General features: G+C 52.3%; 2 protein-coding genes across 5 annotated transcripts in view; one reads left to right on the plus strand and one right to left on the minus strand.

Annotated features, from left to right (window-relative positions):
* The window catches only part of MEGF8 (multiple EGF like domains 8), a 65,179-nt gene extending 50,126 nt beyond the window's left edge, over positions 1-15,053 (plus strand). For all 3 annotated transcript variants that reach the window (XM_083454666.1, XM_083454667.1, XM_083454668.1), the window contains exons 36-43: positions 426-640; positions 793-1,000; positions 2,102-2,264; positions 3,515-3,707; positions 4,549-4,719; positions 6,156-6,286; positions 7,367-7,499; positions 9,556-15,053. In XM_083454666.1, coding sequence (XP_083310792.1) covers positions 426-640; positions 793-1,000; positions 2,102-2,264; positions 3,515-3,707; positions 4,549-4,719; positions 6,156-6,286; positions 7,367-7,499; positions 9,556-10,752 — 2,411 coding nt within the window. In that variant the 3' untranslated portion in view covers positions 10,753-15,053. The remainder of the gene's footprint in view (positions 1-425; positions 641-792; positions 1,001-2,101; positions 2,265-3,514; positions 3,708-4,548; positions 4,720-6,155; positions 6,287-7,366; positions 7,500-9,555) is intronic.
* On the minus strand, positions 11,870-13,625 carry LOC310684763 (cornifelin-like). Of its 2 annotated transcripts, XM_083456333.1 has the most exons (3): positions 13,494-13,625; positions 13,036-13,172; positions 11,870-12,374 (listed from the first exon to the last, which is right to left on the minus strand). In XM_083456333.1, the coding sequence occupies exons 1-3, from the start codon at positions 13,609-13,611 to the stop codon at positions 12,282-12,284; spliced, it is 348 nt and encodes a 115-aa protein (XP_083312459.1). In that variant the 5' UTR covers positions 13,612-13,625; the 3' UTR covers positions 11,870-12,281. The 2 variants fall into 2 exon arrangements, with proteins under 2 accessions (XP_083312459.1, XP_083312458.1); XM_083456332.1 differs by having other exon boundaries at positions 11,870-13,172.
* Positions 15,054-19,683: the final 4,630 nt, after the last annotated feature.

The raw sequence follows: 19,683 nt of genomic DNA on the forward strand, positions 1-19,683 counted from the left end.
ACTATGATGTAGAATGGAAGGTGAGAGGCCAAATTTGAGACCCCAAGATCTGCCACTGGTGGAATGAAGGGTGAACGGAAGCGTTTGCGGGGAGCTGATGAAAAGAGCAAGGTTAATTGGCAGTTACTTGACTTGTGAGGGGATCCTGAGACAAAGAAAACCAAGCAGCTTTCCTGACAGCAGCATGTTGCGCAGTTCACCAAGGGTTTCTCCTGCCCCAGCTGCATGGAGCTCCTCTTTATTTCTGTGGGGGGCTGTGCAGATGTCCCACAAGTCAGGCCCCTGAGTGCTTAAATGGCCCTTGGGAATCATCCGAGAAACAGCTGACGCTCCTCCTGGTATGTGAGGAAAGGGAAGAGGCGTTTCGGACACCACAAAGGCCCCCATCTCTGACTCTTCTCCTCCTTCTCCCGCTTCTGGCCCAGGGGAGACAAGGCGCATCCTCAGCGTCCAGCCCACCTACGACTGGACCTGCTTCAGCCACTCTCTCCTCAACGTGTCCCCCATGCCGGTGGAGTCGTCGCCTCCGCTGGCCTGCCCCACGCCGTGCCACAACCACAGCACCTGCGGGGAGTGCCTGAGCTCCAAGGGGGCCGACGGGGGCTGGCAGCAGTGTGTCTGGAGCGTCAGCTTGCAGCAGGTAATCCCTGGGGGGGAGCGGGGGAGCTTGTGATTGCAAAAATTCTGCTAAATTCTTCTGCATCATTTATTCACGGTGCAGGATTTCGTTTGGGGAAAGTGCGCCCACGCGAGTTCTAACAGGCACCCTCTTCCGCCCCTGTCTCCCCGCAGTGCATGAGCCCCACGTACCTGCCCATGCGCTGCGCCGCCGGGATGTGCGGCCGAGTGCTGAGCGGGGCCGAGAGCTGCACCCCGTCCTGCTCCCGTTTCCAGCAGTGCGCTCTCTGCATCCAGCAGCCCCGGTGCGGCTGGTGCGGCCTCCGCGGCGAGAACGGCAAAGGGCGGTGCATGGAGGGAGGGAGGAGCGGTCCTCACCACGGTATGTACTGAGCAGAACCGGGGGGGTGGGGTGGGGGGGTCAATGGCACCTTCTCAGGGAGGAGTGTGGAAAGTGGAGGCCCGGCAGTAATGCACACAAATCCCTGTTGCAAACAAGTTATTTCTCTGAGAGGTTCGGAGGGTGGCAACACGAGAACGGGGCCTTCTCTGCAGTGGCTCCCTTTCCCTGGAATGCTCTCCCCAGGGAAGTTGCCTGGCGCCTTCATTATACATCTTTAGGCGCCAGGCAGAAACGTTCCTTTTTAACCAGGCTTTTGGTTGATCCAATTTACATCCCTGTTTAGGGAAGTTTTTAATGACTGGTGTTTTAATGTATTTTTAATCTTTTGTTGGAGTGGCCAGATGGGCGGGGTATAAATAATAAATTATTTATACCCCGCCCATCTGGGTAAAAGCCTTAGTGCCTAGGACTTGCCGATCGAAAGGTCGGTGGTTCGAATCCCCGCGGCGGGGTGCGCTCCCGTTGTTCGGTCCCAGCGCCTGCCAACCTAGCAGTTCGAAAGCACTCCCGGGTGCAAGTAGATAAATAGGGACTGCTTAGTAGCGGGAAGGTAAACGGCGTTCCGTGTGCAGCTCTGGCTCGTCAGATGTAGCTTGTCACGCTGGCCACGTGACCCGGAAGTGTCTCTGGACAGCGCTGGCCCCCGGCCTCTTAAGTGAGATGGGGTCACAACCCTAGAGTCTGTCAAGACTGGCCCGTATGGGCAGGGGTACCTTTACCTTTATTATTATTATTAGGCCCTTTTAAAATGTGTTCTTTTGGGGGGGGCTATTGGGTTATTTTTATTTTTATTAGGTATTTTGTGATTTTATATCTTGATTATATTCTGTGAACCGCCCATAGACCCCCGGGTATATAATAATAATAATAATAATAATAATAATAATAATAATAATAGCATAATATTTCCTTTTATTTGTGGTCTGGGGAAGCCCTTTGCCTAGGATTAAGTGGTTGCTCCTGGAGCGCCTGATACAAGCCGGTTGCAAGATGCAGCCCAGAAGAGCTTGAGGGCACCAAGTTGGGGGCCGCTGCTCTTCAGGATTGCCAGCAGCTCCTGTTCCTCTTGCCTCCCTGCAGGACTGGTCGAGTCGTGTGGCCTGAAAGCAGACTGGGCCTTCATGGCCTGCCCTCCCGAGAACGAGTGCCTGAACGGGCACCATGACTGCAACGAGACCCAGAACTGCAACGACCTGCCCCACGGCTACAAGTGCACCTGCAAGAACGGCTACACGCTGGACAAGTGAGTGCCGTGGGAGGGGGGCGGAGATGAAGCAGGGAACTGTAAGCCTGTGCTCTCGGCGGTAGCTGCCTCGCCTTCACTAAGAACCATTGCATTTCAGACAACTGAGCTGCGAAATCCCTTCTGTCTACCCTGGTCTCTTTAGATATTGCGCACGAACCAGCCGCTTTTCTCCGTTGATAGAGGGTGGCATTTGCTGCAGCTTCACCCTCCCAAATTTAGGGGAACCCTTGTCCCTTCAGCACCCCTTCCTCCTCCAGGGTAAACGCACGTAGGTTATGTCTGTACATCGCAACAGACTTTTGTTGATGGCGTGCTGAGAATGCCGAGATCCTTGCTTCGCTCTCCTCCCTGCATAAGCGACAAAGCAAGCACAATCTCTGCTTCCTGTGAAGCCTGAACTAGAGTGCTTATGCTTTGTTTTGCCCAAGCAAACCAAGATGTGAAGCTAAGGATTGTCCCTCTCGGAACCGCAACTTTGGGTCCCCAGCTGTTGTTCGACTACAACTCCCATCATTCCTAGCCAGCCTGGCCAGAGCTCAGGGATGATGGGAGTTGTGGTTTGAGCACATCTGGGGACTCAGGCCTGAGAAAGGCTTCCTAAGGCTATCAACATCCTATAAACTATGGGTAGGCAAACTAAGGCCCGGGGGGCAAATCCTGCCCAATCGCCTTCTAAATCTGGCCCGGTGATGGTCCGGGAATCAGCGTGTTTTTACATGAGTAGAATGTGCCCTTTTATTTAGAATGCATCTCTGGGTTATTTGTGGGGCCTGCCTGGTGTTTTTACATGAGTAGAATGTTTGCTTTTAATTAAAATGCATCTCTGGGTTATTTGTGGGGCATAGGAATTTGTTCATCCCCCCCCCCCAAAAAAAATATAGTCCGGCCCCCTACAAGGTCTGAGGAACAGTGGACCGGCCCCCAGCCGACCCCTGCTATAAACTCACAGGTTCTTGTTGAGCAGGTTTTGTGGGTTTTAAAAAACATCTCATTAATTTAAAAATCCTTTTCATATAATTCTGTGTACCTCCGTCTCCCACTCCCGTAATTTTTTGTGGCTGTCTTTCACTTCCATAGTAATGCACAGAAAACCACTCAAGTTTGCTATCAGGCAGAGCAATTTCTAGCCACTGTTTTTAGCCGGGCAACACCAGCGTATGGGAAAACCTTTGCAGAATTTCCACCGGGGGTGGGATCTCACACGCTGTGCACCAATTGTTCTGCGCCTCCTCCTTTCTCCCTTGCAGCGTGACGGGGCTGTGCAAGCCGGTGTGTGAGCAGGGCTGCGTGAACGGGACCTGCGTGGAGCCCAACGCCTGCCAGTGCCACTTTGGCTACGTGGGGCAGAACTGCTCCGTGGAGTGCCAGTGCAACAAGCACAGCAACTGCCAGGGGGTGGAGGCCCAGGACCAGTGTTTGCAGTGCTTCAACAACACCATGGTGAGGGCAGCGGGCGGCTGAGAGGGTCCGAGTGGCGTAGGGAGAGGGCAGAAGCTGGGGGCGCAAGCGGAGGCCAGTTGGAAGAGAAGATCTGCAGCTGGGTTCACACTGGGCTGTGATGGGAGAGCATCTGTCCTCAATGCAGAAGCACCCAGGTTCAATCTCCAGGCAAGCTGGGAGACACTTCCTACCAGACACCCTGGGGAGCTGCTGCCAGTCAGTGTAGACAAGACTAGTTAGATGGACCAATGGTCGTACTCAGTAGCTGCCAGTCAGTGTAGACAAGGCTGAGTTAGATGGGCCAGTGGTTGGACTCAGTAGAAAGCAGCCTGGGGAGCTACTGCCAGCCAGTGTAGACAAGGCTGAGTTAGATGGACCAGTGGTCGGACTCAGTAGAAAGCAGCCTGGGGAGCTGCTGCCAGCCAGTGTAGACAAGGCTGAGTTAGATGGACCAGTGGTTGGACTCAGTAGAAAGCAGCCTGGGGAGCTGCTGCCAGCCAGTGTAGACAAGGCTGAGTTAGATGGACCAATGGTCAGAATCAGTAGAAAGCAGCCTGGAGAGCTGCTGCCAGTCAGTGTAGACAAGACTAGTTAGATGGCCCAATGGTTGAACTCAGTAGAAAGCAGCCTGGGGAGCTGCTGCCAGTCAGTGTAGGCAAGACTGAGTTAGATGGACCAATGGTCAGACTCAGTAGAAAGCAGCTTCCCAAATCCCTGTGCTCCTGGATTCTTGCACGGACTTGCCTCCCTCTAAAGGCATCCCGGGAGGCCGAAAAGGCAAACCGCCGCTCTCTGTGTGTGCCTGCGCCCAACTCTGCCCCCTCGCCTCTCTTTCCCTCAGGGGCAGCACTGTGAAAAATGCCAGCCGCTCTTTGTGGGGTCGGCGCTGAGCGGCGGCTCCTGTCGCCCCTGCAACACTTTCTGCCGGGGAAACAGCAACGTCTGCATCACGCGGGAGGAGTACGAGAGAGCCCGCCGGGACCCAGCCCGCTTCCCGCTGGAGCCGGCCTTGGTGAGTGCCAGCGGTGGGGGGCGGGGGAGCCGGGCCTGGCTGGCTGGGACAACTGGTAGTGGCTCTTTTGGTGGAAGGAGACTTGCCAGGTCAAAAAGGTGCGTCCATATTCTTCAGAGAATCCAGTGCATATTGGCACCTTTGTTGTGTGCCATCGCCTGTAGAACTCCTGTGCTTACTGCATCATAGCCACACCTTTGAACAGGTACTTGCCTGAGCGGTGCATGCTCTAGTTATCTCCCGCTTGGACTACTGCAATGCGCTCTAATTGGGGCTACCTTTGAAGGTGACCCGGAAACTACAACTAATCCAGAATGTGGCAGCCAGACTGGTGACTAGACACATAACACCGGTCTTGAAAGACCTACACTGGCTCCCAGTACGTTTCCGAGCACAATTCAAAGTGTTGGTGCTGACTTTTAAAGCCCTAAACGGCCTCGGCCCAGTATAACTGAAGGAGCGTCTCCACCCCCATCGTTCTGCCCGGACACTGAGGTCCAGCGCCGAGGGCCTTCTGACGGTCATTGCGAGAAGCCAAGTTACAGGGAACCAGGCAGAGGGCCTTCCCAGTGGTGGCACCCGCCCTGTGGAACGCCCTCCCATCAGATGTCAGAGAAAAAAACTACCAGACTTTTAGAAGACATCTGAAGGCATCCCTGTTTAGGGAAGCTTTTAATGTTTAATAGGTTATTGTATTTAAATATTCTATTGGAAGCCGCCCATAGTGGCTGGGTGGGGTATAAATAATAAATTATTATTATTACTACTACTACTACTACTACTACTTTTTTTGGTCACTCCTCCGTATACCTGTAAAATAGACGAATGAGCACTTGGCGCTAGTGCTGGCATACGCATAGGGTGCTATTCAACTAAGTTGCTCAGCACAGACCTGCTGAAATTAATGGGCCCAATTTAGCCATGCTCATTTATTTCAATGGGCCTCCCCTAAGTAAAACATAGTTTTAACTTGCATTTCTATCCCTCCTTTTCTTCAAGGAGCTCAAGGTGACCTACGGGGTTCTCTTCTTCCCTGTTTTATCCTCATAGCAACCCTGCGAGGTAGTTCAGTTCCACCCACGCTGTGCACTTTTCTCCGCGTGAGAAATAAATCGCCTTTCTTGAGAAAAGGCAGTGATTTAAGGCTCCTTGCCTCCCTCGAAATACATATTTCCCAGTTGCGTTTTGAAGCTGGCCTTCGCGCCCACGAATACACAAAACACTCGCTGCTGGGTCTAATGAAAACGCAGCAGCGTGCAAGTGATGGGCAGGTTACATGAAGCCCCATTATAACCAGCTGCCTTTCAGAGAGAGAGAATGGGTTTGCATCGCATTTCCTGAGCATTTGCGTCAGAGGATTGTGAGCCTAGTCTGCTGCCAGGGGAAAGTGCACGAGTGGGAAGTCACATTTCGCTCGTCTCCCTGCCTCCCCACAGATCCCCAAATGGGTAGCAGAAGGGCCAGCGGAGGACGCCGCCGTGTGCGTGAACTGTCAGAACAACAGCTTTGGGGAGAAATGCGAGAGCTGCCTGCACGGCTACTTCCTGCTGGAGGGAAAATGCACCAAGTAAGGAGCCGGGAGGCCAAGGCTGAGTCTCGTTCTTATTTATTTTTTTAAAAAACAAACATATGCTGCGTTCTAGGGCAAAACCTATCCCAGGGCTTCTTCCCATCATATGCGGTATCAATAAAACCACAGTATCAAACCGAAACATCATGACGCTACAACAGCAGCAGTAAAAACAACAGAGAATGCCACATATTAAAAGCACTTAGAAACAGGTTTCCCACAATATCTGGTTGGCTGGGAGTTCGGGCACGGATGTGCCACTGGCTGGATCCTTTCATGACCGTTCTTATACAGCGGTACCTCAGGTTACATACGCTTCAGGTTACATACGCTTCAGGTTACAGACTCCGCTAACCCAGAAATAGTACCTCGGGTTAAGAACTTTGCTTCAGGATAAGAACAGAAATCGCATGGCGGCGGCGCGGTGGCAGTGGGAGGCCCCATTAACTAAAGTGGTGTTTCAGGTTAAGAACAGTTTCAGGTTAAGAACAGACCTCCAGAACGAATTAAGTACATAACCAGAGGTATCATTGTAGCCTTATGTTTAGGGTCCATTTAAAAACCAGTGGAATTCGGAATGGGTGGGCCATGCATATACCGTATTTTTCGCTCTACAAGACGCACCCGACCATAAGACGCACCTTGTTTTTAGCAGAGGAAAACAAGAAAAATAATATTCTGAATCAAGTGTTGTTGAAGAGGCTTTGTGTGGCTATCCCTGAAGCCAGAACAGCAAGAGGGATTGCTGCACAGCAGTCCCTCTTGCTGTTCTGGCTTCAGCGAAAGCTGCACAGCCTGCATTTGCTCTGTAAGATGCACACACATTTCCACTTACTTTTTAGGAGGGAAAAGGTGCGTCTTATAGAGCGAAATATACAGAATCTCCCTAGGGGCAGGAATGCTTCTGAATACTGGTTTCTGGAAGTCACAGGAGGGGAGGGGGCTCTTGTGGTTGGGGGCTTTCAATAGGCATCTGGCCATTGTGAGATCAGGATGCCGGACTGGCTGGGCCGTTGCTCTGATCCAGGAGGGCTCTTCTCATGTTCTTGTGTCTCCCGGTGACCCCTCTCCTCCCAGGTGCCAGTGCAACGGCCACGCTGACTCGTGCAACGAGCTGGATGGGACCGGCTGCCCCTGCCAGAACAACACGGAGACGGGAGGCTGCCAGAACAGCGCCCAGTCAGACAAAAAGGACTGCTATAAGCAACAGGTGAGGGGCGGGGCTGCGGCCGCAGGAGGCGGGTCCTTGGCAGGGATGAAAGAAGCTTACGGAACAAGGCGCAGTCCATCCGGACGTTCTCCCGCACAATCCTCACTGCGATAACTGGGAGCCGTGCAAGATCGTACATGGGGCAGGAGACAGAATCATTTCTCTCCCAAGCACAGTGTCTCCAGGCAGAGGTGTACCTAGGCTCCCTTGCCCTCAGCTGGGAGAGATCTTGTAGCAGAAACGGAAAAGGTTTGCTTTTTGTCACCTTTCTTGCTCTGCCGGCGACTTCCTCTGCAGCCATCAGGGTTGGGTCTGTTCTGCTCTGCTTGCTGCTTTCCCTTCTGGCTCCCCCCTCCCTCCCTTTTTCCTCCTCCTCCAGCTCTCACCTGCTTTCTTCATCTTTCTTCTCTCCAAACCCTACTGGGCTCTCCACACATACTCCTAATAGCGCCATCGGCCAACTGAGGCTGCTGTGATTGCTCACACCAGCAACCACATTCCTCCGCTAAGGCACCCAGGGGAGCTTGCATACCATGCCCAGCCGTGCAGAGCAGTGGAGGAGCAGCCCAGGGAGTGCATGATGGGCAGGCAGAGTGGGGAGGGGCAATTTTTGCGGCCCCCTGGGCCTGTGTCTTTGGCAGCAGCCAACCCCTAGGTACATCCCTGTCTCCAGGCCACGCAGGAGAACTTCCAGGCAAACAAAGATTTGTGAGCAAAGCACATAATTAACCCATGGAGCTCCTTGCCACATGATTTTGTGTTGGGCTGTGATTGCATAAACCTACGTAGCCTCTTGATAGTGACCTGCCGTGATAGCCAGAACATCATTCTCTGTTCAGAAATCTCATACCTCTGCTAGGAGATAAAAAGAGTGTAGGTGACATCCTTTTTGCCACCCCCTCTGTGGGGGTACACAGAATTAGACCAATAGGGACCGTTTTGTGTTGTAAATCTGTGCAGGGACAGCAAAGGCGCACGATGTGGCGGTTATGGGGCATTTCTAATAAATAATAATAATAATAATAATAATAATAATAATAATAATAATATTTATTTATATCCCGCCCTCCCCAGCCAAAGCCAGGCTCAGAGCGGCTAACATCAAATGTATAACACATTAACATAAAATCAGACAATCAATTAAAATACACCCTCAAATCAGATCAGGATCAGAATAAAATCCAATCAGATGGCAACCCGCAGATTACGGTTGGGGACCTTAAATGCTCACCAGGCCCAACTGTTTGTGCTGAACTTATATGGGCCTGTGAGAAAAATTGGGAGGCCACTTTCATGCAAGTTCTTATGAAAGGAGAGAGGGAGTCAGACTGAACCCCGACCAAAGGCCTGGCAGAACAGCTCCGTCTTGCAGGCCCTGCGGAAAGATGTCAAGTCCCGCAGGGCCCTAGTCTCTTGTGACAGAGCGTTCCACCAGATTGGAGCCACAGCTGAAAAAGCCCTGGCTCTAGTTGAGGCCAGCCTAACCTCTCTGTGGCCTGGGACCTTCAGGATGTTTTTATTTGAAGACTGTAAGTTCCTCTGTGGGACATACCAGGAGAGGCGGTCCCGTAAGTACGAGGGTCCTAGGCCGTATAGGGCTTTAAAGGTTAAAACCAGCACCTTAAACCTGATCCTATACCCCACCGGGAGCCAGTCCAGCTGGTATAGCACTGGGTGAATGTGATCTCGCAGCAAGGACCCCGTAAGGAGTCTCGCCGCGGCATTCTGCACCCGCTGGAGTCTCTGGGTCAGTCTCAAGGGCAGCCCCACGTAGAGTGAGTTACAATAATCCAGTCTGGAGGTGACAGTTGCGTGGATCACAGTGGCTAGGTCAGGGCAAGAACCTGCAGAACACCTTGTGCCACCCTTCGACTGGGAGAAGCAAAGTGAATTTAGCAAAGTAGTAAAGATTTTCGAGTAAGAAGCAACAGTGCAGAGTCGTTTCATTTGTGCCCCTTTCACAGAGTGAAGAATTTGGGTAGGATGGGCATGAGACAGCTTGCGTGACCCCCCAATCCCACTAAACTGACCTGCCTTTCCCCCTTGTCCCCAACAGTGTGCCAAGTGCCGCGAGTTTTTCCACGGCAACCCAGTGGGCGGCCACCAGTGCTACCGGCTGATCATCGTGGACCAAGAGAGTTGCTTTGACCCGACGTCACAGCTCAACTGCTTCCACGAGCCCAACATCAAGAACCTACTGCTCGGCCGCTCCGTCTTCTTCGGCGTCCAGCCCAAATTCACCAACGTGGACATCCGCATCACCATCGACGTGACCTTTGGTGGGGTGGACGTCTACATCTCCACCTCCTACGAGATGTTTGTGGTGGACGTGGACCGGGCCACGGGCTTCCACTCTGTGCGCGTCGTGCCGCCGGGGGAAGAGGCGGGCGGGCGCAGCGGCCTCGGCAACGGAAGCCAGCCCTCTCCGGCCGTGCGAGAGGCGCGGACCCACGGGCTCATCACCTACATCACCGTGCGGGAGCAGCAAGCGGTGCTGGTCGTGCGAGCCGTCCGAGACCGAGTGGTCATCACCTACCCGCACGAGATCCACGCCCTGAAATCCAGCCGTTTCTACGTCATCTTGCTGGGCATCGGGGGCACCAGCCCCAACGTCACTGAGTCCCAGGGGCTGCTCTTCTTCCGCCAAGACCAGGCCCACATTGACCTCTTTGTCTTCTTCTCTGTCTTCTTCTCCTGCTTCTTCCTCTTCCTCTCTGTCTGCGTCCTGCTCTGGAAGGTCAAGCAGTTCCTGGACCTGCGACATGAGCAGCGGCGCCACCTGCAGGAGATGACCAAGATGGCCAGTCGGCCTTTCGCTAAAGTGACCATCTATTTCGAGCCAGATGCGCTGGGGGCTGCGGCTGAGCTGGTCTTCCTCCCTGCACGTCCCCACAAGCACCCGGCGCTGACCGCTGCCCAGCCCAGCCGGCTGAAGCCGTACCACGAGGTTCCCTACCCTGTGGCCCACTTCCGACGCTCCGAGCCCTTCCTCTCCCACCTGATGGGCTACTCCTACTCCAGCTTCCGGGTGGGACCCATCACCCTGGAGCCGACGGACGACGGGATGGCCGGGGTGGCCACGGTCCTCTTCCAGCTGCCCGGAGGACTGCAGGCCCCTAACCGTGCCTGCCTGGGCTCCGCCCTCGTCACCCTGCGCCACAATCTCCAGGACTACTGCAGCAGCAGCCACGGAGTCAGCAGCTCCCGCAAAGGACTCCTCAGCCACGAGAACCTCACGAGCATGTCCCTCTGAGCGCCGGTGGATCCCTGCCAGGCTTCGGAAGGGATGGGACTTGTTGCCTGCGCCGCCCGCTCAGCAGCCCTTCTTCGCCTCGGGGAGGCGGCAGAGAAGGGGTGCGCAGGAGAAGCGCCTTTGCGGGTGGAAGGCAAGGGAAGCATCTCCTGTTATCATGTCATGGAACACAGACCTTGCCACCAGAGGGCGCTGCTGTACTCCTGCAGCTCCAAAGTGTTGGTGTGGGGAGGGAGGGGTCCTCTCTAGCGCCGGCTCCCTCCCCGTCTTCCTTGCGCAGCTGCGCAGGAGGGAGTGGGCAGCAAGTGGCCGCCAGCCCAACTCTTCTTCTGCATTCAAAGTCAGGGACAGGTTTGTCGGAAGGAAACTCCATGTGTTTGTTTGCAGAGGGGATTTGACATCCCCTCTCTGATTTTTCTCAGTGTTGTTTTCCTTTTTTTGCCTTTTAACCCCGTCCCCCCCACCTACTTTTGTTACAGTCCTTTGGCCACCGCTGCCTGCCCACCCACCCCCTGCACACAGACACCGAAAGCCCTCAGAAGGTCATAGAGTTTCCCTGGCACTGTTTCCTTCCTTGGCAAAATAGCCGAGCTGGAGGTGGTTTTGTGGAGTCAACACAATCAAGTGCTGAATGGGCCATTGCCAAACCTGGTGCCACCTGGATGTTGTTGGACTACAACTCCCATCAGCCCCCAGCCCGCACACCAGGTTGCCAAAGAGATGGCTTACGGAAGCTTTTCGTGTATTGTACAACTTCAGACTATTGGGGGGGGGGCGGAGTTGGGGTTCAGGTTTGAGAAACACTCGCTGCACCTACGACTCTAGGGCACCAGGAAGAAGCCTTTCCGCACGTGTCACATGGCTTCAAATGGCACAGCCTAGGAAAAGCTTTATTCCCTCGATTCCTGCATTGCAGGGGGTTGGACTAGATGACCCTTGGGGTCCCTTCCAACTCTACAGTTCTGTGACTGAAGTCAACTGGCCCTTCTGTTTTGCTCAGCATTTTGAGAACCGCAGCTTCGCTTCCCAGGGATGTTGCATCACAGTTCTGAGTCAACTGCCTTTTGTGGTATGCGGCTCCTTGACCCAACCCCTGGAAGCTGAAGAATCGAGATGCTTTGTTGCAGGAGGAGAGCTGTATCCCCCCACCTTATTTATTTACAACGCCAGCAACTTCCTATGTGCACACAGTGTAATATTAACAGGGGGAGAGAGGGTGATGTGGCTCTCCCCTCCCCCCCCCCCACACACACTGGAGGAGCAGGTTGTGACTGTCCTTAGTGAAGCAACACCTGAAGTCCACTGAGAGGCACAAGCCACGACAGTCCAAAGCTTGCAGTTCTCCTATGCCTGCGCTTCATCAGTCGGCTGGAAACCAACTTGGCAGCGCTTTGCAACGCAGCTTCAAAGCTTCCCTGAGTGGTTCGGTTCAGTTCATTCCAGGCACCTGAGCCTCGCAGCACCCCCAACGCAGTAGGGGACGGGGCTGACCAGCAAGAGGGTTCCAGAGTGTCCAGCTCAGGATGAGGCTAACAACATGGGCTCTTCAGCTCTCGTGCCATCTGGCACAGAGCGCAGGGGCAGCAGAAGCAGAAAGCGCACCAGTCGCAGCACACACAGCCCTGTGGAAGAGAAGAGGGCCATCAGTCGGGGAAAGCCTTGTCTTCGCTCCTGCCTCCAAGCGCCTCCCCACTGCCCCAGATTAAACACCGAACATAGCCTGTGTAGATTGCCTGCTTGAAACCCAATCTAACAGCCATTCCATCTTTTGTTCCGTGGAGGGGTTTTCGGCAGAATTCTCAGCACCTCAAACCAGTTCCCACGAATAGCAGCGACGGCCTGATGGGAACTAACTACTGATAGGATGTGCTCTCAAGATGAGGCCCCCTGGATCTGCCTAGCAGCCTGTGTCTCCCCCAAACTCTGTCCCCTGGCCAAACTCCACCAATCCGGCAACCTCTCCCCTTTCTCCACGTTGGACTTTTGTATGTCACGGTCGAGAGGAAGAGCTGCGAGCTTCCGTCTGACCAGCGGCAGGGGCTAATTCCTTGACTCTGCAACAAGACTCTTGACTTCCTGGGCTGCTGCAACAGCTGCTGCGGTGGGATAGAGCTCTGGCGTCCATTGTGCAAAAGGCTGCAGAGCTCGCTGCATTTTCTCCCTGCCTGCACCTCCCTCCTTCACCCTGGCTATAACTCCCATGTGCCACCTGGAGAGCTCGCTTTTGCGCCTCCTGGCAATCATCTGCTGGAACGTTCCCAGAAGTCCCCCGGGGATGGGTACCTTGATGCGCAGCTGTTCTCGCAGGCCCGTCCGCATAGCCACAAGAGCCCCCGGCAGGAAGGGGACGCAGAAGCACTCGCCGTACTGCGTGGCCACCTTGCACATGAGGCAGGGAAGGCAGAAGGTCCCGCAGAAACCTGGGGGAGGGGGCAGAGAGGGCTTCAGTTTGACATGGAGATTGCCAGGTTGAGCCCTGGACAATTTTCTGCAACGCTAACACTCTGCACTGGACCCTGAAGCCGAGCGCCTCTGATCCGAATATCTGTAAATCAGCAAATGGGTACGAAAGAACAGAGCCTCCGTTGGGGAAAGGCATGCCTTTGAGGCAGGCTTGAGCCCTGCACCTAAGAGGTGCCAGGCAGCAGTAGGGTGGCTTTGCTGCACGATGGGGAGCGAAGCAACTGCCCAGGGTACCCGCCTCCCTGCCCCCAGCATGGTCAGTCCCCAGCAACACTCACATATCGATTGGTCCGAGCTGCAGTCCGTCAATCCCGATTTCCAATCCCTGTATGGACACGGGCAGTTGCTGTTGACAGCCGCTGGTTGAGTGACCACAGGGCAAGGCTGGAAAGCCATGAAGGAGAATGGTGCCAGGAAGAGAAGGCACTCTGAGGATCGGAAGGAAGAGGTCGCCAAGTATCAGCTCCCAGTCACAGGGATCCAGTTTTCAGCTACTTTCCCAGTTAGATATCATCCGGGGGGAGCGCTTGAATTACTGAGACTCGTGTCTTACGGAGCAGTTTGGAGGAATTTGCAAAGGCTTGCAGCTGGAACACAGCACACCTGCGATGATTGGAGGCCGTAGGTGTGAGTCTTGGCACACAGAAGAGAAGGTGGTTGCAGGTTGCACAGAATCCAAAAGCTCATTTTGCTACTGTTCCTGCCGCTCCAAGCTGGCGGCAGGGAAAGGATTATAATTTCAAAAGGAGGCTGAGCGTGCAACACAGCTGGAGAAGTGCGTGGGTGTCAAACCACTGACTCAGAAATGCCTTCAGCTGCACTCAGTGGCCAGGCTTTTAAAGGGAAGGGCGTCCCTAGGTGTGAAGTGGCTTGAAAGCCCTGACCCCTGACCCCAAATGTGCAGTGGCAAGCTGTGCTGTTTGAACAGCGATGAGAAAAGTGCATTCAACCGCCTGCCACATGCCAGCCTTGTAGGTGGCACCAGATTATTCAGGAAGGTAAAATCTGCATAGAACTGTCCAGGAACTCTTCTAAATGGGGTGGCTGGGAAATGGTATGGATGTTGTTCAGCGTAAGTGCGGAGAAGCCCGGGTGGGGGTGAATCCTGACTCGATGTGCATGCCATTGGGGCTCAAGATTGGCTGTAGCGTAATCGCTGATGATGGGTTTGTCTTTGGGTGGTAAAACAAGCACTTCTCCAAAAAGCAAACAAGCCAGGCCTCAGGGTGTTCCGTGTTGTGCAAGTGCAATAAGCTTTGCACGGGTGCACCAAAGTGCAAAAAGGTTACTTGTGTATTTTGAAGACGCAATAGTGTAGGATGGCGGGGTGGTAGATCGTGGGCCTCAATTGGCCCACCCTGGCAACTTGGAAGTGGCACCTAAAAACAGCAACACCCCTCGGAAACTGCTCTGCGCAGTTAGCAGCAGTTGTCTTCAGGGATTTAAGGAGGAACACTGATTTCCAGGGAGTTGGGGATCGTGGCAGCAGAATCCGCCCCCCCCGTTCTGCTGCCTCCACGTTTTCAGGCATTTCAGCTCAGTAACATGGGAGCGTTTCAGTCGACAGTCATCACAGCGCTTCATGGGATTGTAACAGGCTTGGACTGAACCTGGTGCACTCTAAAAGCTCTGCCAACAAATTGGGTCAAAGTAGTGCGGATTGTTTCCCCCTGCAGAGTTGGCAGCTGACCCCTTGCTCACGTAGCCGAGCTCACCAAGCAGCCCATCTGCATGCCAGTTGCTTCATTGTTAAGAACGACACGAGCCAATAAGTAAATTATTGACGGATTTGACACATGAGTACATGATGGTTTTTTTCAATAAAATCTTATAAATTATTTGAGCGCCTCTTTATGGCCGGGGGGGGGGGTGTTTATCTGTTTTCAGACAACAGGATGGCTTCGTTTTCTTAACCGCTGAGGTTTGACCAGTTTTAATAAAGTAAGACCAGTTTTATGTAGGTCAGGCATAGGCAAACTTGGCCCTCCAGATGTTTTGGGACCACAACTCCCATGATCCCTAGCTAACAGGACCAGTGGTCAGGGATGATGGGAATTGTGCTACAAAACATCTGGAGGGCCAAGTTTGCCTATGCCTGGCATAGGTCTATCAATGGCTAATAGTCATGCTGTATTTGCTCCTGGAGAGATCTAATTAATCTTTACACACCTAGTTCCCAAGAGGTTGTGTTGCCCCTCTGCAGCTGAGCATAGGGACCCACCCACACCTCAGCTTAACGTGGCCTGTGAATCTTGCCTGCTTCCTCTCATTCCTCCTCATTCATGCAGCATTTTCCAATTGCTGCCGACCCATACTTTCCCCCTAAATCCAGATATTCCCTAGTAATACTAGCACATCGGAGAGTGGGCTACACAGTGTTGTTGGCACCCATCTTGTCTCTAGAGATAATGGAGTGTGCCTCTGGAGGGTGAAATCAAACCGCTGCGTTACCAGCACCAAAGTTTTTCCTCCTGACCTTAGGCAAAGTCGGCACCCTGACAAGCCCCAAAGGGATACCAAGGCTTAAAACAGTGAGAAAAAGTCCACACCCAGATTAGTTTTTAATTAACAGCTTCTATGAAGAGGAGTTTGGGTTTAAAATTAAAAGGGCAAAGGGAGCTTCGTTTGCTGGGAAGTTAGGCAGTCTTAGATGCTTCGTGAGCCGTCGCTCCTGATTTGTTTCTGGGACGGCTCAGCAACATTTCCTAAAAGCAAGGGGTTGTCTCGCAGTTTCCAGCCCCCGTCCTTTATTGAAACAAAAAGCCCAATCTTTCGTTGTGCAAGTCCTTCCAATGAGCTCCTAATTTAGCTGCTCGAATTGCCTGCTGCATGGTGAAATCCCACTTGAAACGAGCACCAGTCAGGAAGCAAAGCCGGAACGCCCCATTATTGGAACAAGAGTCCTTTGATGGTGCATCTACATTTATTAGCCAAGTTGCACAAACTGATAACATAGATAGATGCCTGATTAAATCTTAATTAAACCATTGACTAATAAGGGGTGTTTCATACAAAACAGAATTAATTGTCTTTTTGTTTGTCACCTAAGATAAAGGCACGCGGCAGGGGCAGTGTCCACCTCTGGTGACCTACTTCTGCCAGTGACTTCCACTCATGCAAATGGTGTGTACAAGAATTCAATAGGGTATAAATATTAGCTTGGCAGAGGAACATAACTTGGCATTCCTGCTTCACTCTGCAGAGGAGTTCTGTGTAACCTGGAAACGCTCTAGAATTTTAAACACAAGCCGTTCCAAAGGCATTGCCTTACTGGGTCTGTTTCTGCATCAGGCAGAGCAATCCTAAATCCATGAAGCTGGTGGAACTTAATGCCGGTTTAAAGGTAAAGGGACCCCTGACCATTAGGTCCAGTCGTGGCGGACTCTAGGGTTGCGGTGCTCATCTCGTTTTATTGGCCGAGTGAGCCAGCGTACAGCTTCCGGGTCATGGGGCCAGCATGACTAAGCTGCTTCTGGCAAACCAGAGCAGTGCACGGAAACACCATTTACCTTCCCACCAGAGTGGTACCTATTTATCTACTTGCACTTTGACGTGTTTTTGAACTGCTAGGTTGGCAGGAGCAGGGACTGAGCAACGGGACCTCACTCCGCCGTGGGGATTCGAACCGCCGACCTTCTGATCGGCAAGTCCTAGGCTCTGTGGTTTAAGTTACCCTTACTCCAGATTCCATTTGGGGCAAGGCTATACTGCTTACACGAGTCATCCCAAGCCTGCTGGAGGGAAAACAAGCCTCGAAAGGAGAATTTCACTTATGCCACACTTCTGTGTAAGTTGTACCAGCTTGCCAGTTCCATGACTGAGCTGGAAGGGGTTTGGCATAGCTGTAAACCTCTCCTTGCCCAGTCCTGCCATGCTGCTTTTGGGGAACAGGCCAGCTTAAGTTTGGGCGGTTTAAGTGGGGATGAGGGAGTTACACTTGCAAGACTTCCTCATTCAGGTGGATCCTGGGTTCGGAATACACTATAAGCAGAAAAGCAAGATTCTAGCAGAGTTAAATGCTTAGCATGGGAGGAGTCGCTCTGGAGTTACTGCTGCAAAACCAACAGAGAGTCTTGCAGCACCAAAATGTAATTCTGGCAGCTTATCACTCCACAAAAAAGCTTAATGAAACTGCTAATCCCGAAGGCGCTACAAAACGGCTGCAACAGATTAATATGGCTACCCCTCTGGAAAGTGCTGCAGAAACATTTCTTGCAGCTGATCTGTGAAGCTTCCAGCAAATAGGGAGGCAGAATGTGGTGGAAGCCGTGGCGCTCGCTCTCTTCGGCCTCCTGTTTGAAGTGCCGACTGACCAGAAGCCAGAGAATGTGATCAAGGTAAGGCAACCGAAAGATTACGGAAGCCACACCTCAGGCTCACCAAAAGCAGCTTATGTGCAGCCCAACCTGCTGAGCAGGACTTGGAAGTGGACCGCAGCTCCTGTTGCTGCTACTGAGGTTGAACATCAGCTGTAGATCTCTATCCCCTTCCACAAGTTTGCCCAATCCATCTTGTGTTCTAACACCTCCTAAACTTGTCGCCGTCCCCTTGTGGCAGGGAGTTCCGTAAGGCAGCTAATGCACTGAGCGAAAGTTTATCATTGCTACGGCAGTAGCACCCATGGTCCTCGTTCCTCCAACCACAGGATAGGCAGATGAGATGACTGAGAAGCTCACAGGCTGAGCGATGAGGCAAACACTTCCCCTTTCACCTGGAAATTGGGCATACGGCCTACAAAGCTTCTCAAGGCGGTTCCTGGATGCCAAGTGCGATTCTGCCTTCTTTTCCCCCTCCAATTTATTGCCGGTGAATTAGCTAGGGCAGTTCCCTCAGATAAGAGATGCATGAGTTTCAGATATAAACCCAGTCACCTCCAAAATAAAACAGCGCCATCTCTCTGTGGCTGCATGTACTCCAACCTGCCAGAGATTATACATATTTTACTTTTCTGTTAGATAAATTTTGGCTGATACCAGAGGATCAGGGCGACTGATAATGTATTTCAAATAGCAGCTGAAACCAGTGATGTGGGGTACATCCCCATCCCCCATTTGGAAATTCAATATTTTTTGCAACTATATTTTTCAGTGGACACTCCCCCCCCCCCCCATTTTTAGAATGGCAGTTTCCTATAAAATTTTAATTAGTTACACAATGAGTTCATTCCAGTTAAAAACTGGCAATGGGGATGCTTTTCCCAGGAAGGCTGGCATCTTTCTTGCTTATCTTTAGGCGCCTGGCAAAAACATTCCTCTTCTCCCAGGCCTTTGGCTAATTAAACAATCTAGGGCTTTTTAAGCTGCGCATGTGTGTACGTGACGGGGGTACTGTTTTCGCTTGTGACTGTGTTTTTATATTGTCAACTGCCCCGTGATCCTTGGATGAAGGGCAGTACAGAAATGTAAGAAAGAAAAATAAAAACAGGAAAAAGAAACACCACACATCAGCATTGGCACAATCATATTGTCGTGCCCACTCCAGTCTCCAAGTGGCAAGAAACTCCAGTGGTCCCAGGGCTTCCGTTTCTTTGGAATAAACATCAATGGAGAATGTCATGTCCTTGAGATATTTGGTTTTGTTTACACATGTCTACAACCTCCTCATAGGATGGAGGAGAGCACAGCAGGAGCACCCCAGCAGTTTTTGCTTCCCCATTAGAGTTCAGGGGAAGCCCCAAAACACATCTGAGTCCAGCACAGAGCAAAACATACCTCTGTCTTCCCAGCTTTCAGAATCAGACTGGTTTGCCCTGTTTTATCTTGCAGACTCTAACCTCAGTCATAGGATCACAGGTCTGAAATGGACCCGCAGGTATCATCCAGACTGACCCCTGCCAAACCTATAACAATGTAAAAATAAATTGCACTAGTCTGGCATCCTGTACTCATCAGTAGCCAACCCGATGTCTATAGGAAGCCAGCAAACAGGACCTGAGAGCAAGAGTGCTCTTGTGATTCCCAGAAATTGGATAGCAGAGAAGTGCCTTGCCTCCAACAGTGGAAACAGAAGCCACTGAAGTCAGATCCCAGTTTAGTTCAGGACTGTGGATATTTTTCTAATCCAAAGTTTTCCAGAAAACCCACTTTCTTTTTAATTTAGTAGTGGATTTATCTTTCATTTTAATTTAGCACAGTTGTACCTTGGGTTAAGTACTTAATTCGTTCCGGAGGTCCGTACTTAACCTGAAACTGTCCTTAACCTGAAGCACCACTTAAGCTAATGGGGCCTCCTGCTGCCACCGCGCTGCCGGAGCACAATTTCTGTTCTCATCCTGAAGCAAAGTTCTTAACCCGAAGTACTATTTCTCGGTTAGCGGAGTCTATAACCTGAAGCGTATGTAACCTGAGGTACCACTGTAGTGGATTTATCGCTCACTTTACTCCCATCCTGGAAGTCACGTTTCCATGGTGGGTCTCCCGTTCAGGCACTGAGAAGAGCCAAACCTACTTTGTTTCGACAAGATGGACA

Source organism: Podarcis tiliguerta (genome assembly GCF_965153285.1).
Source record: "Podarcis tiliguerta genome assembly, chromosome: 8".
NCBI classification, from domain to species: Eukaryota; Metazoa; Chordata; class Lepidosauria; order Squamata; family Lacertidae; genus Podarcis; species Podarcis tiliguerta.

What these genes read in the sequence shown, in the direction of transcription:
- LOC310684763 (XM_083456332.1), bottom strand. Translation starts at nt 13,611, where the DNA reads ATGGCTTTCCAGCCTTGCCCTGTGGTCACTCAACCAGCGGCTGTCAAC. An exon ending in CAGCTCGGACCAATCGATAT is followed by an intron (nt 13,173 to 13,493) that starts GTGAGTGTTGCT and finishes CCCCTCCCCCAG; the next exon opens with GTTTCTGCGGGACCTTCTGC.